The 17,870-nt window shown below is 40.7% G+C and overlaps 1 protein-coding gene across 5 annotated transcripts in view; it reads left to right on the forward strand.

Moving 5' to 3' along the window:
* SRPK2 (SRSF protein kinase 2) overlaps positions 1-17,870 on the forward strand; it is a 143,743-nt gene that overhangs the window by 81,717 nt on the left and 44,156 nt on the right. For all 5 annotated transcript variants that reach the window (XM_071552664.1, XM_071552663.1, XM_071552660.1 and 2 more), the window contains one exon: positions 17,701-17,852. In XM_071552664.1, coding sequence (XP_071408765.1) covers positions 17,701-17,852 — 152 coding nt within the window. The remainder of the gene's footprint in view (positions 1-17,700; positions 17,853-17,870) is intronic.

The following is a 17,870-nucleotide window of genomic DNA, read 5'->3' on the forward strand; positions in this document are numbered from 1 at the left end:
CCAGGTTATATTGCTACATTGCATATGTTCTTTTCAAGAGAGATGACACCTGAGTTTTATCTTTGAGCCAAAGATAAAACTATCTTCGAGAATGTCTTCTCTGCATTGTTTTGCAAAGTGTATGTTTTATGGGTCTGTCTGAATTTAACTAAAGCAGAGCAGGAGTCTTTGTGTATGACTTGGGTAAATATTTTTAATTTCAGGTCTCTTTGCAATTCTAGAATCTTATTTACTTAAAATTCATGAGATACATAATTTTATATAAAATGATATTTTAAAAGGAAGTGTCATTTCCTTCTAGAGCTACTGATTAATTCTATTTAAAGATCTAATAACTCATACTGTAATCACACTCTCATTAGAAAATAATTAGATAATTCTGGGGATTCACAGTTATATGAGACAGTCATAGACTTACAGTGTTAAAAACAAGGGAAAAAAACTGCAATCAAAACTAGTTCTTTGTTTTCCAGAAGATGCAAAGAAACTTATTTTGGTTATGTTGTCTGGTGGAAGCTTATAATCATTTGTTACTTTCCATTTTTTATCTTTGTGCTTCTTGGTCAAAAAAGTTCATCAAACCCAGTTCACTGTACCCATACAAGGATTTTGGATGACAAAATGGCAAGTGAAATTCAGCCTAAATAAATGTTGAAGTTATGCATATTGAAAAACAGTTACAATTTTTCCTAAAGAATAATGGATTCTGAGGTGGTAGTACTTACTTAGGGAACTACCATTTAAATAGGTGTTTCATAAAATCAAAAGCTTTGTGTTCAATAGTGATAAAAAGAGACAGTACATGATTAGTAACAAAGAAGGAGACAACATAGTAGAAAATGTCATACCAAAACAAAAACCCTTCACAAGTCACCTGTGGAATATTTGCATAGACAGGATACAGCATGACAGAGGCCAGGGAAGAGTGAAGGGGACAATCCTGAATTATGGTGCAGCTTTCCTGGGAGGAAAGACAAAACTGAGTAAGGCTCTTCAAGGCTGAAGAACAGATGGCAGAGGGTGTGCAGTGGATGTCTCTGAAAGTGTGTGCCAGGGAGAGGGTGACTATGGAACAGGTGTTCGGAGGCTTTCAAGACAGGAATCAAAGGATGTCGGTTGGAGCTGTGAGAGGTACAGCACAAACAGGTGATGATGGTCTCTTGGAAAAGGGTAAGAATGCTCTGGAACATTGTGCCATTCTATATGGATGTTAATAAGTTCCCATTTGCCCAAGGGGGAGCTGGGTAGATAGATTTGTGGAATAAATACCAGGTTGGAGTTACTCAACACACAGGAATCCCATCTGGTGGCCTCTGAGCTGCCATTTGTTGGCGACCAGGGGACTGCCTGTGGGAGGAAGGATTCCTGTGTGCTTAGTTTGCTGTTATGCTTTTTCCTTTGGCATCTGCACGTGGCTGTTTTTCTAAATGTAGGTTATTGGCCTGTGTGGGTCTTTGCCCTGTCCTAGAATAGCTCTTCTAATTTCATTGTGCTCAAGTTCTAGGGTCATCTTCTTCAAGGGATTTCTGTCTCAAGGTAATTCATTCTAGTTAATATTTGCAACTTTAAAACATTTTACTTGGAAATGAAGATGAGAAAGAGGATCAGACTTGGTTCTAGTAATAGACTTTGGGTATTGGCTTATGGCATAGAAAGGAACTAGATACTTGAAGTAAACATTGTTTCTGATGGCACAGGTCAGTGATTGAATCAGCCTTTGAGAGTCTTCCCCAGGCTTTCTAAATGTGGAGGATGTGTTTTTGCCTTTCTGTCTTCCACTCTTACATTTCTAGTCAGAAATCGTTCCAGAAGAACATTGCTTAAGACCTGTAGTTCTTTTCAAAACTTAACACTTCTGAAAAAGTGATCTGAGAAAGTCTAAGAGAGATGAGGAAATGAGACTTAGTTTGTTTTCTTCTATATGTAAGAGTCTGCAGCGTTTACCACCCCTTTAAATAGACTTGAAAGGCATTTTCCGTTATGTCATTTTACAGTAAGCTGCCTAATAAAGTTTTTATGGTATGGAAAAGGTTTATTGGGCCTCAGCCAGTGAATTGTTTGCTCTTTAGAAGTTTGAATGTGTCTCCTGATCTCATGTCTGGTGTTGAAAGCTGAGCACTGGCGCAGGTTGGTTGCACAGAGTAGTGGTGGAGTCTCCATCCTTGGAGATATTCCAAGTAAGCCATCTGGACGTCGTTCTGGACAGCTGCTCTAGGTGGTCCTGCTGAAGCAGCAAGGATGTTGGACCAGATGACTTCCAGAGGTCCCCTCCGTGATTCTGGGCATACACAGCTTGTATTCAGAAAAAAACAAACAAACAAACAAAACAACAGAGTTGTGGGACAGTGTTTTACGGTAATATTTTTACAGGAAAATTTTTTATAGGGGACAGGGAGTGGGGTGGAAAAGAAAAAGGAGGGGAATACTGAATGTTAGGTTTGTTTCCTTTGTTTCAGATTGTGTTACAAAAAAGCCTTTATAGACTTCTGTTGTAGCTTTTGAGAGTAAGGCAGAGGGATTGTCTCGCTCTTAAAGCACTAAGATAAATTCAAGAACACATGATTTTATTTACTTTTGAACTATGGAGCTTGTCTGTCTTTTTGATTGATAACAAGAGGGAGAAGAGAATATACTGAATTCCACATGTGTGCATTTCCTATGCTATGAATTTGAGGCTGGTAATATAAATATACTTTGAATGTCTGATGGAAACAGCCTGAGAATTCTTTAAGCTGCTTCAGCCAGTCTACAGACCTCCAGTGAAATTATAAATGTTGTATATATGTTCTCTGTTGCATATTATATAAATATTACTTAAGCTCATTTCCTGCTTACATGGAACCTATGCTGGCAGTAGAAATCAGGGCTAGTTTCTATGGCAACGTGGTGCCACTGGGAGAAAGGCTGATGCTGTGCTGTGGTTGGTATTTTTATGCAAGGGAAGAGATGCAGACCTACATTTTTAGACAGGAAATGTATTTCAAGGCACAAAAACATTTAACAATTTGTATGAATCTGTTGAAAAAGTGAGACCATATAACAATGGAAATTGAAACATATTGTTTGCTGTTTCCAATAGATAATTAATTTTTATTCTTATCTGACTTTAGAGAAAAGCACTGTTAGATATATACACAATTGTTACTGGTATCGTTACGTGGAAGTAGCAAGGAGATTTCTGTACTGAGGACAAAGGAAGTTTTTTACTGAGGCAAAACAGGGACAAAACAGACTGAGTTTGGCTTTTCGTTCTAGTTTTCACCTTCTGAACTCTTCTAAAATAATTTTCACAAAGGACTTTGGGATCTTAGAGAAAAATGCTTTCTTTTATATGGCAGTTCTGTCACTTGTGTTTTCTTTTTTCCTCTGAATTTCCAAATGATAACCCTTGCCTGTTTGTTCTTTCAATCCCCTGTTACCTTTCAGTGGTACTTAGTATATCTTTTTTTACTTTATACATGGTTTTAGGGGTTGTGAGAGCTCTGACACCGACTCCTGGGTTCCCCTCACCCCCATCACTGAGAGTGATTAGGAAGTCAGATCCCCTCATGCCCCTTACTTGCTAAAGACTGTCCAGTAGTTTTGCTCAGTTGCTCCTACCTGTTTATTTTTACTTCCTCTTTGTGTATTACTATTCACTATTTTTTCAAGAAATAATTGTAGCTGATACACAGATACCTAAGGGGAATTCAGATGAAATTGGAAGAATTATGGACATTATTTTACAAACTGTGTTTACAGACTTGTGAAGATTGCTGATAGGGATAGACTGGGGCATGAGGTGATGTGTGGTGAGGTAAAGAAAGTGGAGCTTGTGTTTAAAATAAACAATAAAAGGCTGCTTCTTTCCTTCCCTGGAAGTTAAATTTCTGGAGAATTATATCTACATTGATGAGATTTTTGGATATTTTCCCTTGTTAATGATGAAAAAGAGTGAGGAAAGTATGTTTTAAAGGTATTTTAAAGCTATTTCTACAAATGCTAGATCTTCTTTTGGGTACTAGGACTCATTGAGGGAAGGGATTTCTTAAGTCTGCAGGTTCTCTTTGATGGGGCTATGGTGAAGCTTTGCTCATCTTGAGTGTTGAGTGGGTGGTTGAGTCACCCTCCCTGGAGGTGTTATAAGATGTGTAGATGTGGCGCTTTGGGGACATGATTTAGGGGCGTACTTGGCAGTGCTGGGTTAACGGTTGGACTTGATCTTAAAAGTCTTTTCTGACCTAAACAATTGTATGATCTCTATGCATTTCCCTGTGCCTCCTACATGCAAAGTACTTGCTCCACTTCAATGCAGTGGGATGTTCTGAGGAGTCAGAACCTTCTGAGAAGATGAACTGAGCTGGCAGGAGTATTTTTTAGAAAGTGTGAAGGGCTCAGTTCATCTCAATGAATCATCATCTTTCTTTCCCATCCCTGGCACTATACAGTTAGTCTGTGTCTGATGTTGCCTAGCAGCAATTCATCAAATGTCTAAAGGGAACTGATTTATCCTAGCTGGGACTCTTGTAGAAATCCAAGTAGATAAAATGTTCATGGAGGAATATTAGCCTCTTCCTATGTCTGGCACCCACACTATCAATCAGGATTAAGCTCAAAGGCATTTTGCAGCTGTCCATGGCTTGGCTGCCTTGTCATGCTACTGATTTACATATGTCTCATTTTGTAGTAGAATACCTCCATCCCATCCTATCCTGCAATCAGTGTTTCAGCTATCATCTTTTCAGAGGTTCAGTAAGTTAAAACTCTTTGATAATGTGCACAGTGGCACTGACTGCATATACACATCTTCATTTGGGAGGAGAAAACCAGCTTTGGCAGTAACTGGAGGTACATAAGGTGAGATGAGTCTGCTACACTTCCAGTTCATCTCAGCTTCTTCTCTTGAAACACAGTGGTTCAACTCTGAGTTTCCCTCAGCCCTTTTCTGTCCATTATTGCTCACAGTCTACACGGCTTCTTGAGGACATCTCTGAGGCATATCAGACTGCTGAGCCAGTGGCAGAGTGGACTTCAGCAGCCTTTGGCACTGACTCAGTGAAAGTCATGCCAGCAGTACATTGCAGACATATGTAGTCTTGGCACCAGTCAGATCAGAAGCTTTGTCACCAACGTAACACCAAATATTTCCATTTTCAGCAGCAGTAAATTTGCCATGTTCCTTGGACCTTAGTTTCTGCTTCTAATATGTTGTGGGTTTGAAATCATCATGTCACCATCCTTTACTGTCATTAGGACCTGGCACCAGAATGTTTCTGGTCTTTACTGTGCCATGACAGTTATCCTGGACATTTGACTTGTGAGGCCTGAAGTAGGAAAGTTTTTCAGTTTTTCCTGGGTGATAGTCAGGTGCAGCAGCCACTGTTGTCCTTCCCCCAGAAACCCTGAGATGGGGTTACCCATGGAAAAGAGGTGAACTGGAGGCTGTAGCCTCACAGAAGTAATAGTTGCTGTCCACTTCCTGCTGTAAACTGGACCCAGAATTTACCTTTATGAGTTTCCTTTCTTGGGCCATTCAGCTTACTGACCTGATCAGGGAAGGTTCAGTCACAGCATTCTGGTATCAAGACATAGGGTGTGGAAAGATCTTGCTCTAGGAGGCAGGTGCATCTTTAAGAGTTGCATGTTCTCTAGTAGGGACACGGCTCATGTGGGATAACATGACAGCTGGGATTCCTTGAGTGCTTTTCCATCACTGATGACACTCTGCCTTGCTCTTGGAAATAGAAATATTCCAAAAAGTGAGTCATCCAGCATCCATGCTGTGAAGTAAAGGCATGCCAAGGCTGGGATGAGTCAGATGGTCTGATAACCCTTATTTGCAGACTTGCTGACACTAAAGAGATTCTAAAAATCTCATAATGAATTGTCACAGTATTTGGTATCCAAAACTGCCTCATCCAAGCCAGCTGGACAGGGCTGTGTAATGCTGGGGTGACTTCCCCAGCTCTTCTGGAATAGCTGCTGCTTGTTGAAGAGCCCGTCAAATGAGAGGTCCTTCACTTGCAAGTTTTGGAAGTAACAAAAAGCTCCAAAATGGGCTCTACAACCCACAGGACAAATGGTTGATGGGGATAAGGAATGGAAAGGCATTTCCCTGCAAGCACCTGAAAAGCCAAAGGGCGATGGCAGAATCTTAGAGTGAAATGTCAGCCTTCTCACTGAGTGAACATGTGACAGGAGAGCATGCTGAGTGCAGTGGCTTTGGGAAACAATGTTGTTTTTTGGAAGATTGAATAAAATAAACTATGCTGTGTTCTATGAGATGGTTGGGCAAGACATCAACTATAAGTTTGTATTAAGAAGTATGAAAAGTACAAAAAATTAGCCAGAGATCTACACACTTGAAAAAAGATACTTTTTATCCCAAGGAACTTAGGTGTTCTTGATTAGTTTTAGAGTTGTCCAAATTAAGTGTTTCCATGTGTGTGAAGAGTAATAATTGTTACTGCCTCTATGAAGACAAGAAGACAGAAAGATCAAGTAAAAGGTTAAAACCAGCTGCCCATTATTTTCTGTATTCGAGTGAGAATGTGTTTTTGTGAAGAACACATACCTGTGAGTTTTCCATTTGCTTGCTTTTGACTGTGGCTGTACTCAGCAACCTCTTTGCTCCTTTTACTTAATTCTGTTAGGAAAATTGATGCTTAAATTAACATGAATGAGCAATACACAGAGAGAAACTCAAGGGAGGCATTTGATATTTTAGGAACCTTTGAACACTAGCAAAATGTTTTTGAATGATAGGCATCATTGCAAGTTATGTCTAATAATTAAGTTAAAAAGTTTTAAGTTTCTTGCTTTTATTATTTACTGATACTTCAGTGTGAACATGGGTACTTCCATAAAATGTCAGTAGGAATTGTGAACATATTTGTTAAAATAGGGGAGATGTTCCTGGCATTTTGAAGTTTGGGAGGAGGTTGTGTGTTTTTAGAAAAATTGAGATAAATCCTGTATTTAGAAAGAGAGTCTGTTAGTGAAAAGGAGTGTGGATTGTTAATGTGAAAGATTCATGTAAAATGCTTGTTCCAGCTTCTTCAAAGCAGGGGTGGGTAACAAGGTGAAGTTCAATAGAGTTCCAACCAGTGATTCAGAATTTGTCACTGCAGCAATGGTTTATACTTGCAGCAGACAGAGAGGTTCCTCTAATTGCTGACTTAGTCATGCAACCTTGTTCCTTCAGGCTCTGTTTTTTTCACCTGCCTGTTATGTCCCTCAGTTTTTGTTCCATCCAAAATGCCTGTCTGCTTACCCTTCTCTCAATGCCTGTGGAATTGAGTTCCCATTGCAGAGTATGATTCATTTGCCACTAGCAGGGTGAATGAATCCCTCTTCTAAGCAGTTACTAAGCATGGACATGAAAATGCAGTTTTGCACTAGATGATCTCTTGAAATCAGGATGCCATTTTACCAGGGTGTTTAGGGGTTAAAAAAACCCCAAACAACCAAACAAGCAACTCTGCTGCTGACTGCATTTGGTATTAAGTGAAGGGTTGCAGTTTCACTGTTACTATGAAATCTTTTTCTGCCAGACTGTTCAGTAGGTAAAAAGGGGTGGGAAACACTGCACTTGGTGTTTTATTTTGGCTCATTTTGCTTAAGATTATCACAGTTGTCTTGATATGGCTTATGGAAGATATGCTTCCCTGCAGTATGTGCATGTTTACATTAACTCTAAGGGAGTTGCTGTATTGTGATAAAGAACAAATCCCATATTTTTAAATTTAGTTATGAATTCATATTTGAGTCTGTATTCGATCTCAAAGGGATCAGTGACTTAAAGGGTTTTGATGCCATATAAGTTAAATCTGTAAACGTTTCCAGAGGCAGATAGGGCTGTTGGAGAGCAGAGCGTGCTGCTTCCCCCTCTCCTTCAAAACTTAAAAATTTGTTGCTAGTGGCAACTTGAGGATACTGAAGTAACAACAGCATGTTTTCTGAACATATTAATAGACTAGAGACACTATAATTTAATATGCTAAAGTGAAAAGCAGAAATTAAATAGTGCAACACAGTATGCCAAAAGGAAAGTCAAAAATTAATTTCCATTTATACACTTATGAGTCATTCTGTTAAAAGTAATCCATCACACAGCCATAAGGAGAGGAAGAAGCCAAAATAGTGGCCATTTTTGTTACCCCCTGCCAGTATTTTCTGTCAGGTCGTCTTACAGGTCAGAAGTGGAGGTGCCTGCACACAGGGGGAGGAAGTGCAGCATGAGGAGTGACTCCTGTTGCAAGGGGATTTGAAGAAGGTAAAGCTTCATATGTGGTTTATGAGGTTGGCTTGTTTTTAACTAGATTTTTATCATTGTATTGGAGCAATATTCCTTATCTGCCTTACTTCAGGTGGAAGTTTCATTTTGACAGCATTAGGATACATGTATAAGAAACTGTATTCTCCGTTGATCAGTGCATAGTCCATGGATTTATGACAGCTGTATTTCCCCTCTTCAACTCTTTGGAATTTCTTAATATTTTGTAGCCAAAAGTCCTTGTGAGAGCTACTGATGAAGCTTGGGTGTTGCCAGAGCAGCAGTGGGTGATTGAAATGCTGTGTAACCACCCCCATGCCTGTAAAATACAGGCCCTAGGGAGTGCAATAAACCACGGCGGCAAACAAGGTAGAAGGAAAGGCATCTCTCCATAGGAAACCCTTCCACTGTGAGAGGAATAATGGGTACATGCAACCCAGGAACTGGGCACCACTCTGTGATGCCTGGTAGTTGGTGCGGAAGGCCACAGAGGAGGCTTCATTCCCATCTCAGTGGTGAACATTCCCTCAGGTATAGTCTGGGTCGAGGAGTTTTGGGAGGAGTTAAGCAGGCTGTGCAGGATCTGTAATTAATGAGTGATTAATAGGATGCTCTGAGAGACCCTCAGTACTCTCAGCCTCCCATTGCAGGGGAGGTGCAGCTGTGCTCTGTACCATGGCAAGCAGTAAGTCAAAAGTCTGTTCGACACAAAGGCTTGAAGCTGGTCACTGTCCCTGCAAGCTCAATGGAAGCTGAAACTGGCCAGCACCATGGGGGACATAAAAAGAGCTTCTTCAAATTATGTTAATAGCAAAAGGCAGTGTAGAAATAACACAGGCCTGTTACAGCATGCGGATGGTCACCTCACAAACAGGGACAGAGAAAACACAGAGAGATTCAGTTTTTTGCCTTGGTCTTCAACACTGATGGTGGGCTAAGGGGGTGCCAATGTCCTGAGCTGGAGGACCATGGCTGTGAGAACTCCCAGCAGGCCCTGAACTTGTGTGGGATCTGCAGCTGGATCCCGATAAGTCTGTGGGGCCTGATGGGTTTCATCCAGGAATCCTCAAAGAGCTGCCTGATATCATCACAAGACCTCTATCAATGATTTTTGAATGGTCTCGGGAATGTGGAAAGGTCCCAGGTGACAACTGAAGGCTGGTAATGTCCCAGTTTTGGAGGAGGGCAAGAAGGATGAGCCTGGAAAATAACAGCCTGTCAGTCTCACTTCAGTGAGTGGTAAAATTCTGGAGGTGATTCTGGGAGTCACTGAAAACCATCCCTAAAGCAACACAGTCATCGGTCACAGCTAGCACAGCTTCATGAGGGGAAAATCAAACTTTTCAAACTTAATTTCCTTTTAAGGCAAGATAATCCACCTAGATGATCAAGGGAAGCCAGTTGATGTCATCTTTTTGGATTTTAGTAAAGCTTTAGGTACTGTCTCACAGAATGGTTCTGGCCAAAATGTCTGGATAAACAGGTCATGCAGTGAGTGAGCAGGTGGGGTGCAAAGGGTTATAGCAAGTGGAATGACTTCATACTCACACTGGTCATAGTGGGGCTCTGCAGGGCTCCATTTTTTAGGCCCAGTGCTCTTCAACATCACCTGGACACAGGATTCAAAGGAATACTTAGTAAGTTTGCTGATGATACTAAATTGGGAGGAGCTGTTGACTCCTTTGAGGGCACTTGAGGTCCTGCAGAGAGACCTCGACAACTCAGAGGGCTGGGCAATCACCAGCCATAGGGAGATCAGTGAGGGGAAATGCCCAGTTCTGCACCTGGGTTGGGGCAACCCTCGATGTACAGACTGGGGAATGAGATGCTGGAAAGCAGTGCCATAGAAAGGGACCTGAGGGTCCTGTTTGATGGGAAGCTGAATGTGAGTCAGCAGTGCCCTGGCAGCCAGGAGAGCCAGCCCTGTCCTGGGGCATCAGGCACAGCATCACCAGCTGGGCGAGAGAGGGGATTGTCCCACTCTGCTCTGCTCTGGGGTGGCATCACCTGCAATATTGGGGCATTTAGGGGCTCCGTGATATGAGGATGTAGTGTATCCAAAGGAGGGCTACAAAGATGTTGGAGAGTCTAGAGTGGGAAGCTGAGGGGATGCTGAGGGCACTCGGTGTGTTCAGCCTGGAGAAGGGGACACTGAGGGGAGGAGACCTCACTGCAGGTACAACTTCCGTGTGGGGGGAAGAGGAGGGGCAGGCACTGATCTCTGCTCTGTGGTGACCAGTGACAGGACTTGAGGAATCAGTGTGAAGTTCTTTCAGGGGAGGTTCAGGTTGGGTATTAGAAAAAAGTTTTTCTCCAGGGGATGGTTGGGCCCTGGAGCCCCAGAGAAGTGGTCACAGCATCAAGCCTGGCAGAGTTCAAGAAGCGTTTGGACAATGCTCTCAGGCACATGGTGTGATTTCTGGGGCTGTCCTCTGCAGGGCCAAGAGCTGGACCAGATGATTCTAGTTGGTCCCTTCCAACTCAGGATATTCTATTATTTTAACATTTTCAGTCTTTATAATGCTTTACTGGTGACTAGAAATACAGGTTGGGAAGGTGTAAACTGCTGAGTGTACATCTACGTATTTTCTTTTTGTGTTACCAGCTGGGTCTGTGTTTTCTTTTTTGAACTGTTGACTTTTTTCCTTCTGCAAGTGTGTAATGGATGACTCGTCTGGAAAGTACAGCTCTGCAAGAAATACAGTATTTGAGGAGGAAAACATACTACCTTGGCAAGTTCAGTTAAGATGGAGGCTTCCTGGATAAAATTGGGTTCTGGTTTACTGTCTTAAGAACATTTTAACAGAACTGTGTGTGTTGAAGGGCAAAATTTTATTTGAGACTCACTTTCAGAGCTTGAAATCAGCTACTTCTGGGAACTTGGTGTAACTCAGTGTCAGAGAAGGGCCATAAGAGCTGCCTCCTAAACCTGGCAGACTGTACTGCTTCGTCCTAGATGTGATTTGATATAATGGGATCCCTGGGTCCCCTCAGCTCTGCTCTTCCTGTGGTGCTGGGCCGGGGCAGCAGCATGGTAAGACTGCAGTACTTGCTGCATGAAATGGCATTTATTTATATTGCCCGTTGTTTTGAACAGAAGAAGGTGCTCTTGGCATTTTAATTGGTCTTTGAGTATGCAGTCAAGCCCAAAGTGGCCTCCAAAAGGGTAGTCATCAAGATGGGAATGAAAAATTCATTCTCTGTGTTGCTGGTTGAGGTTACAAAAGCTGCCATGTCTTAGCCTGCTCCGTTCCAGGAGGGGTTTTCATGGTCCTTCTATCAGTGTTTACTGGTATGATGGTGTCTTCTGAAGGAATGTTAGCAGTCCCAGAAAGAATGATAATTTTTGTTTAATAATGACCAGATGAAGCTGTTTCAGGCTTATGACATGCCAGCACTCTCTCTCTTTATGCATAAATTTTCTGTAATTGGAGATTGTAATACAGTTTTGCACTAGAGTAAGAACACAAATAGTGTTTTTCATGTAAAGCAAAGCTGTCCTTGGAAGTCCACATGAACAATTTCTTGGAGTTGGAAAAAAAAATCTCTTTATGCTCTCTTTCCTTCTGAATTTATAGACTTTGTTTCTAAGAACAGTAAGATGACCTCTGGCATAATTAAAAATAATTACTGAATTACAAATAACTGATCACAGCTATTAAAATTGCAAATTATTCAGTATTACAGCCCTTTAAAATCTTACTTGAAATATGCAACATTTTGTTTCTTGAGCAAGAATTTCAGAGTTGTTTTGATCTTTCTTCTGTTTTTGTTGCTTGTTGTATGTGTGTGGATCTGCTTAGAAAGCCTCCATTTAAGGCTGCCTCGGGTTCAAAGAGTTCCCTGTTAGAAGGCACCTGTCTAATTAAGCTAAATTTGCATTTGGGAAAAAAGAGCAGGGAAGAGTTCAGATCCTAAAGCAGACACCATTTGAACAAAGGAGAAAGAGATTCAAATAGCTGAATCTTTAAGATAATTAATAACAGCTGGAGGCAACTTGTATGTAGGGATTTCAGACTATAAAAGCTACAGCACCTGCAAGCCTTGCCCAGGAGCATGAAAGGTTCTGCCTCCTGGAACTGGAGAGCAGCACACCTGGAGCTCCTTCCAGGTGGACCCACACCGACCTGTAGATTTCATAAAGCTCACATCTTTTAGGAGGCTTCAGCACTTCTTCGGATGCTTACCCTCCCCCTTGCTTCCTCTATTTTACCTCTTCAAATTAAAATTCCCCAAAGAGCCTCTGTGGACATGTCAGGAGGTTCATAACATTGTTAGTATATAGTTTATCCCATATTTTATTTTATTAAATATGTGAACAAGTAATTTAACCTAATTTTAATTGAATTTTCTGTTAGCAAAAAAAACCCCTCTGGTTGTGTTCATTTGAAAATCTGAAGGAAGCTTTGTTTTCCCCTCAGACTGAGGTAGTTCGGAGCATAATTCAACCAATTTTTGTCTCCTCAGTGTTTGTTTTGTTTGACACACAGCCTGTTTTCCCTCTGAGACAATGCTTTCCTAAAGGAAAAGAATCAGGTGCAGGTTTTAGCCACATTAGAGGTAAAGCTCTGTTTCCCTGGAATTGATCCCCATGTGTGCAGTGCAGTGTTCACAGGGAGGGACTCCTGCCATTCTTATGCCTGTTCCCCGGGGGAACGTGAGAATTTCTTCAGGTGATCTTGGTATACAGCAACAAATGGCCTGCAGTGCATTCTTACACTTTACTTGGTAATAAAAACATTTCTTTGTCTCTGCGGGTTTTGGATAAAGAGGCCTGAAGTCTGTTTTGATTTTTAGTAATGGAAATCATTCCTTTGTTGAGGCAAAGAAAGGAATGCATGAAGGTGCAGTGGCTGCCTGAGGGCAGACCTGAGGTGCATCTGTGTTCCCTCTGGCCAGGAGCAGCTCCCTGGGGAAGAGCTCAGGGTTGTTCTAAATCCAGCCAGCTCAGGCTGACGGGCCTCAGAGGCAAAGGGGTTTTTTGTTAGTGTCACTTCATATTATTTCCATGAGTTTTTCTGAGCCCTGTTTGAGACTAACTTCTCTTATCCGTGATATCTCTAAGGAGAAAAGGTGGATTTAGTTTTTAGTATCATATTGCATGACTAATTTTTTTGCTTCGGATTTTCTGTCAGCTTGGCTCAGTTTGTGTGGGGAGAGGCAGTAGACTGCTATTTCCTATTTGCTTTCTCTGTGCCTCTGAAGATTTTGTAGCTCTGCCGTCTCTTTTCCTGGCTGAAGAGTTTTGGTCTGTTCAGATGCTTCCCATATGGAAGGCGTTTCGTGATTTTAATCACCCTCACTGCTCTTATTTTACCTTTTTGAGAATAGAAGAATAGCAACTGACCCCACAACATCAGCAATAAAAACACTGAACAGTTCTTCCTGAATTTCTCACAGTATATTTTTCCCAGCATTTTCAGGTTTTATTGTTATGGAAATTGCTTTTACTGTTGGCTTTTCCCCAGCTGGAACTTGGAGCAACATGTCTGTGATGGAGAACAGTAAAATTGTGAGTAATTTTGTGTTTCGTAACAGTGGCAGTTGATTTTTTATAAGACCCCATGCAGGGTTTTGACGTATTTTGCTTCAAGTTCACTGTGGAGGAGAAATGCTGTAACTTTCCTTTTGTCTTTTACTAAGCATTCCCTCTAAGAGCAGGTTAAAAATAGGATTTCATTTTAATTGGACTTTGCCGTAAATTTATTTTTGTCCACAAAAAAGGCAGTAATTAAAAGAAAAAACATGCTGGCCAGTGTTTGATAATTGTTTGTACTGTTTCTTTCAATACAATTGTGAGGTTTGTCATCACTGCCTGTGGAGATGGGCAGTTCTTTGCATACCTGCTGACAGAATCCTGCGACTCTGGAGGTGGTGTGTTGTTGTCTTCTGTTAATTAAGTGTTTATGCTTGGATGGTGATGAAGAGCCTGATGGTGGCAGACCACAGAGTACCAAGTGATTACTTCAGGAAAAAATAAAAACAAATTCAATATTTATCTCTGCATGCATGTGTTACCTAATGCATGTCATTACATAACAACATTTTAGGAATAAGAGAAGAGTAGTAACTTGAAATAACACAGCTGTTGAGTAGCTTCTTATGATAGTATTTGACCATTAGATGTCTGAAAAGGAAGTGGAGGTTACTTACATGTGTATTGCTCACACCTTTCTTGATGGCTGGATTTTTAGTGTAAATGATGTTTAAAGTCCACTTAAAAGAAAAAAATAATTAACATTTTAGCAAACTCTATATGCTTTATTCAACTTAGATTTAATTTTTTCCAATATATTCATGCCATAAACTGCAAATGAAAGTATTGTTGAAACTTTCATCATAGCTTATCTTTGCAATTCAGTAAAGGGGCTACTCAGAAATGGCAAACTGGAGTTCTCTCATTGAGTGATGTCTTACCTAACAGTTCTGTGAAACTGTATTGGCAGAAAAGCAAGATTGGTGATGCCAGGATGGTTATTCAACTTCTAGGCAGAATTTAAGCAGCCAAGTGAAGTGTTGAGAACTTGATCTTTACTTTTACTCCAGAAAAGTGAAAATGAACAAGAAAGAACAATAAGAATCTCTTGTTAAGAATGCTAAACTGAAGGGAAAAAATGGCAAAATAAGCCAAGAATGCAGAATTAGCAGTCAGGTTGATATAACTCAGCAGCATTTCTTTCCTTCACTCATCTTTCTGTACTAATATTTCATTGTTCAAAAGGTGCAAGCAAAGCTAAGAGGGCAAATCAAAGATTTTCCTCAGTTTAAAACAGTGTTTTATTTTTTGCAGATAAAAATCATAAATAACTCCAGAAGGAAATAAGGTAATATCTTTCCTTCCTTCCTTCCTGATGTGCACAAAGCAGAGTAGGAAAACAATCCCGAGTACCAAAATCAACTAGGATTGAGGACAGGATAAAAATAACCCTTTTCAAACCAGAATCAAATGCAGTAGCTTAAGAAATACTCAGAAGCAACCTTGTCTTCTTCACCCATTTCCCTGGGAATAGATTTAGCTTTTATTTTTCTTAAATCTTGTGTTGTACACTTCCTTTTTCTCTCAGAGGGAGAGTCTTGGTATGACTCGATGTTTATTTGAAAGTGAGTGACAAAATGTATGTATCTCAATTCCAGAGATGCTTCTGATTCTCTTTAAATACTGCTTTTATTGTGTGAAGAAATAGAGCGAGTCATAAAAGACAAAACCAGCACAATTTCAGTGGATTTTTGAATTTACAGCCCCTGTACCGCATGACCCTCCCCGCCCCTGGCCTTTGTGCCATCTCATGTGACCAAAATAATGACATGGATACTTGTGGTCAGAAGGAAGTGAAATGATAGTGCATCAAGGAGCCCAAGCTCTGTGTTCCCTGGCACACAGTTATTTCAGATATGTTGAAGTGCAGGCTTATGCATCCTTTTTCTTGCTCATAGAATCATTTGTGCTGGAATAGGAAGTTCATCGAGTCCAGCTGTTAATTTTTAGTTTTTAAGTGTTCTTAGTTCTTGATCTGTGTATCCAAAAAGGTCTTGTGCACAGCAGATGAAGTTTTAATGTTTGTAATTGTAGGTCCTTATATGATAACTTGTTTGGTTAAAGATTTCTGCCAGCATCAGACTGGGCATGGGAGTTGTCCTGCCTTGCTGACACACCATGAAACCAGGCTGTTGGAGGGCCAGGAACCTGGTTTGTAATGGGAGTAACTGGTCAGAGAATCTGGTGCACTTTCCATTTGTGGTTTGCTTTCCTTGCAATGTACCACATAGAGACGACACCTGTTGGGAGCCAAACAGGAAGGCAAAAACCAGCATGCTTTATGTGGTAGAAGCACGTGCAAATATATTTATTGTTTATTCTACAAATGGATCTCTTTTCTCTCTCTCCTATTCTGTAAAAAGTTTTATGTGGTTAAAAATTATGTAAAATTATTTATATGGTTGGATTTCTCATCATAGCTTAGATAATTTACAAATTAGTTAAAAATGTTCCTTTTAAAACCTGTCCATTTTTTTATATGACCATTTTTAATGACTGAAGAGTTTTATGATCTGAAAGGGTAGCAGGCACATAAATTTGGTATGCACACAACTTGCAGGGATGTCCTTTAAAGCAAAGGCTTAACAGCAGCTGCTGTGCAGGTGGTGAATGTTGCCAGTGGAATTTATTTATGACCAACTGTGTTCTTTTTGGCACCAAATGCTCTGACTATCTGTCTTGGAACAATTGTAGTGTGTAAAAAGAAAAAGGAATTATGAGAAAGAGGACTTAGGAGTGGCATAAACATAAATATAGTTGTTACTCATGATCAAATAAGTATTTCAATCTTATTTCTAGGTGCTGAAAAATTAGATTTCTGTTTTTTTATAATGAATTACAGATTACTGTTAATATGATCTTTTTCAGACATGTTAGATTTGAAGTAGATATAAATATAAGCAGTTTTTGATGGCACAAATGCTTTAAGTTACTTTGCAAGTGTATTTGGCAAGTATACATTTTTTATTTGTAAGTAATATGATTACAACAAATAACACCATCAGCTTGTTTGGAGAAGGCTTTCTTAATTATTTGACAACCAGGGGCACTTCAACCCTTGACTTCAGTGTATTGAAAATACTCAGTTTTGAAATGTGAGTAGTTCAGAGGTGTTCAGAAATACCAAGTATTATTTTATCTGAGCCTTCCTCAGAATAAGATATAAAATGTATTTCACATCTTTGGTTGTTTTCTTGTAATTGGAGCTGCAAGACAGAAAAGCATCTCTTGGTTGGTGGTGTTGGGCCTCAGTGGTTTCGTTGTGGGTTGTTTTTCATTCATTCATTCATTCATTCATTCATTCATTCATTCATTCAGCACATACGAAACATGTGTGTGTGCTGGGAGAGCATTACAGTGTACCTAGGAAGATTATTTTTTTTCTTATTTTCTAATAGATGTTTTCAGTATTGTGTATACTGACACAGCTTTCCATAGTCTTGGCAGCAGCTACAGATGAGGAGAAGGACATTAAGGTTTGGGTCAGTGTTGCTAGAAGATTTGTTCCTTGATTTGTATTAGTGAAGTCTTTCTTACTTCTTCTAGCAGGGAGGAGCTTTTCAAGAACTTGATGTTCTTTGAAAAATATTTCTTCTCAGTTGTGCTCAAGGAGATGGGTCGAAGGTGTCATTTACTCATCAGGAGTTTTAAAAGTTTGTCTGTATCTGTTTATATACTTCATGTACCTTTTCCAGGCTGTTCCAGCAAGTTAAGCCCAAACTCACTTGAGACCTGCCCTTGGTTTGTCAGGTGCCTCTCTGTCCATGCCCCTCCTTACAGTCCCGTGGGGAATACAGAAGATGGCACTGAGAAAATGAGGTGCTTCCCTGGTGTTCCTGTCCCCTCTGAAGGGCTGGGCTACCCCTGTGGGGAAGCTCTTTACTGAACGTGGTGTCTCTTCTCTTTCCAGGCCAGAGCCTCAACAGAAAGCTCCCTCTGCTCCTCCACCTCCACCCCCGCCCCCTCCGCCGCCCCTGCCGGAGCCCACCCCGCCAGAGCCAGAGGAGGAGATTCTGGGCTCTGACGATGAGGAGCAGGAGGATCCCGCCGATTACTGTAAAGGTGCGTGCGGTGCAGTCA

This window comes from Pithys albifrons, chromosome 3 (genome assembly GCF_047495875.1).
Source record: "Pithys albifrons albifrons isolate INPA30051 chromosome 3, PitAlb_v1, whole genome shotgun sequence".
In the NCBI taxonomy this organism is placed as follows: domain Eukaryota; kingdom Metazoa; phylum Chordata; class Aves; order Passeriformes; family Thamnophilidae; genus Pithys; species Pithys albifrons.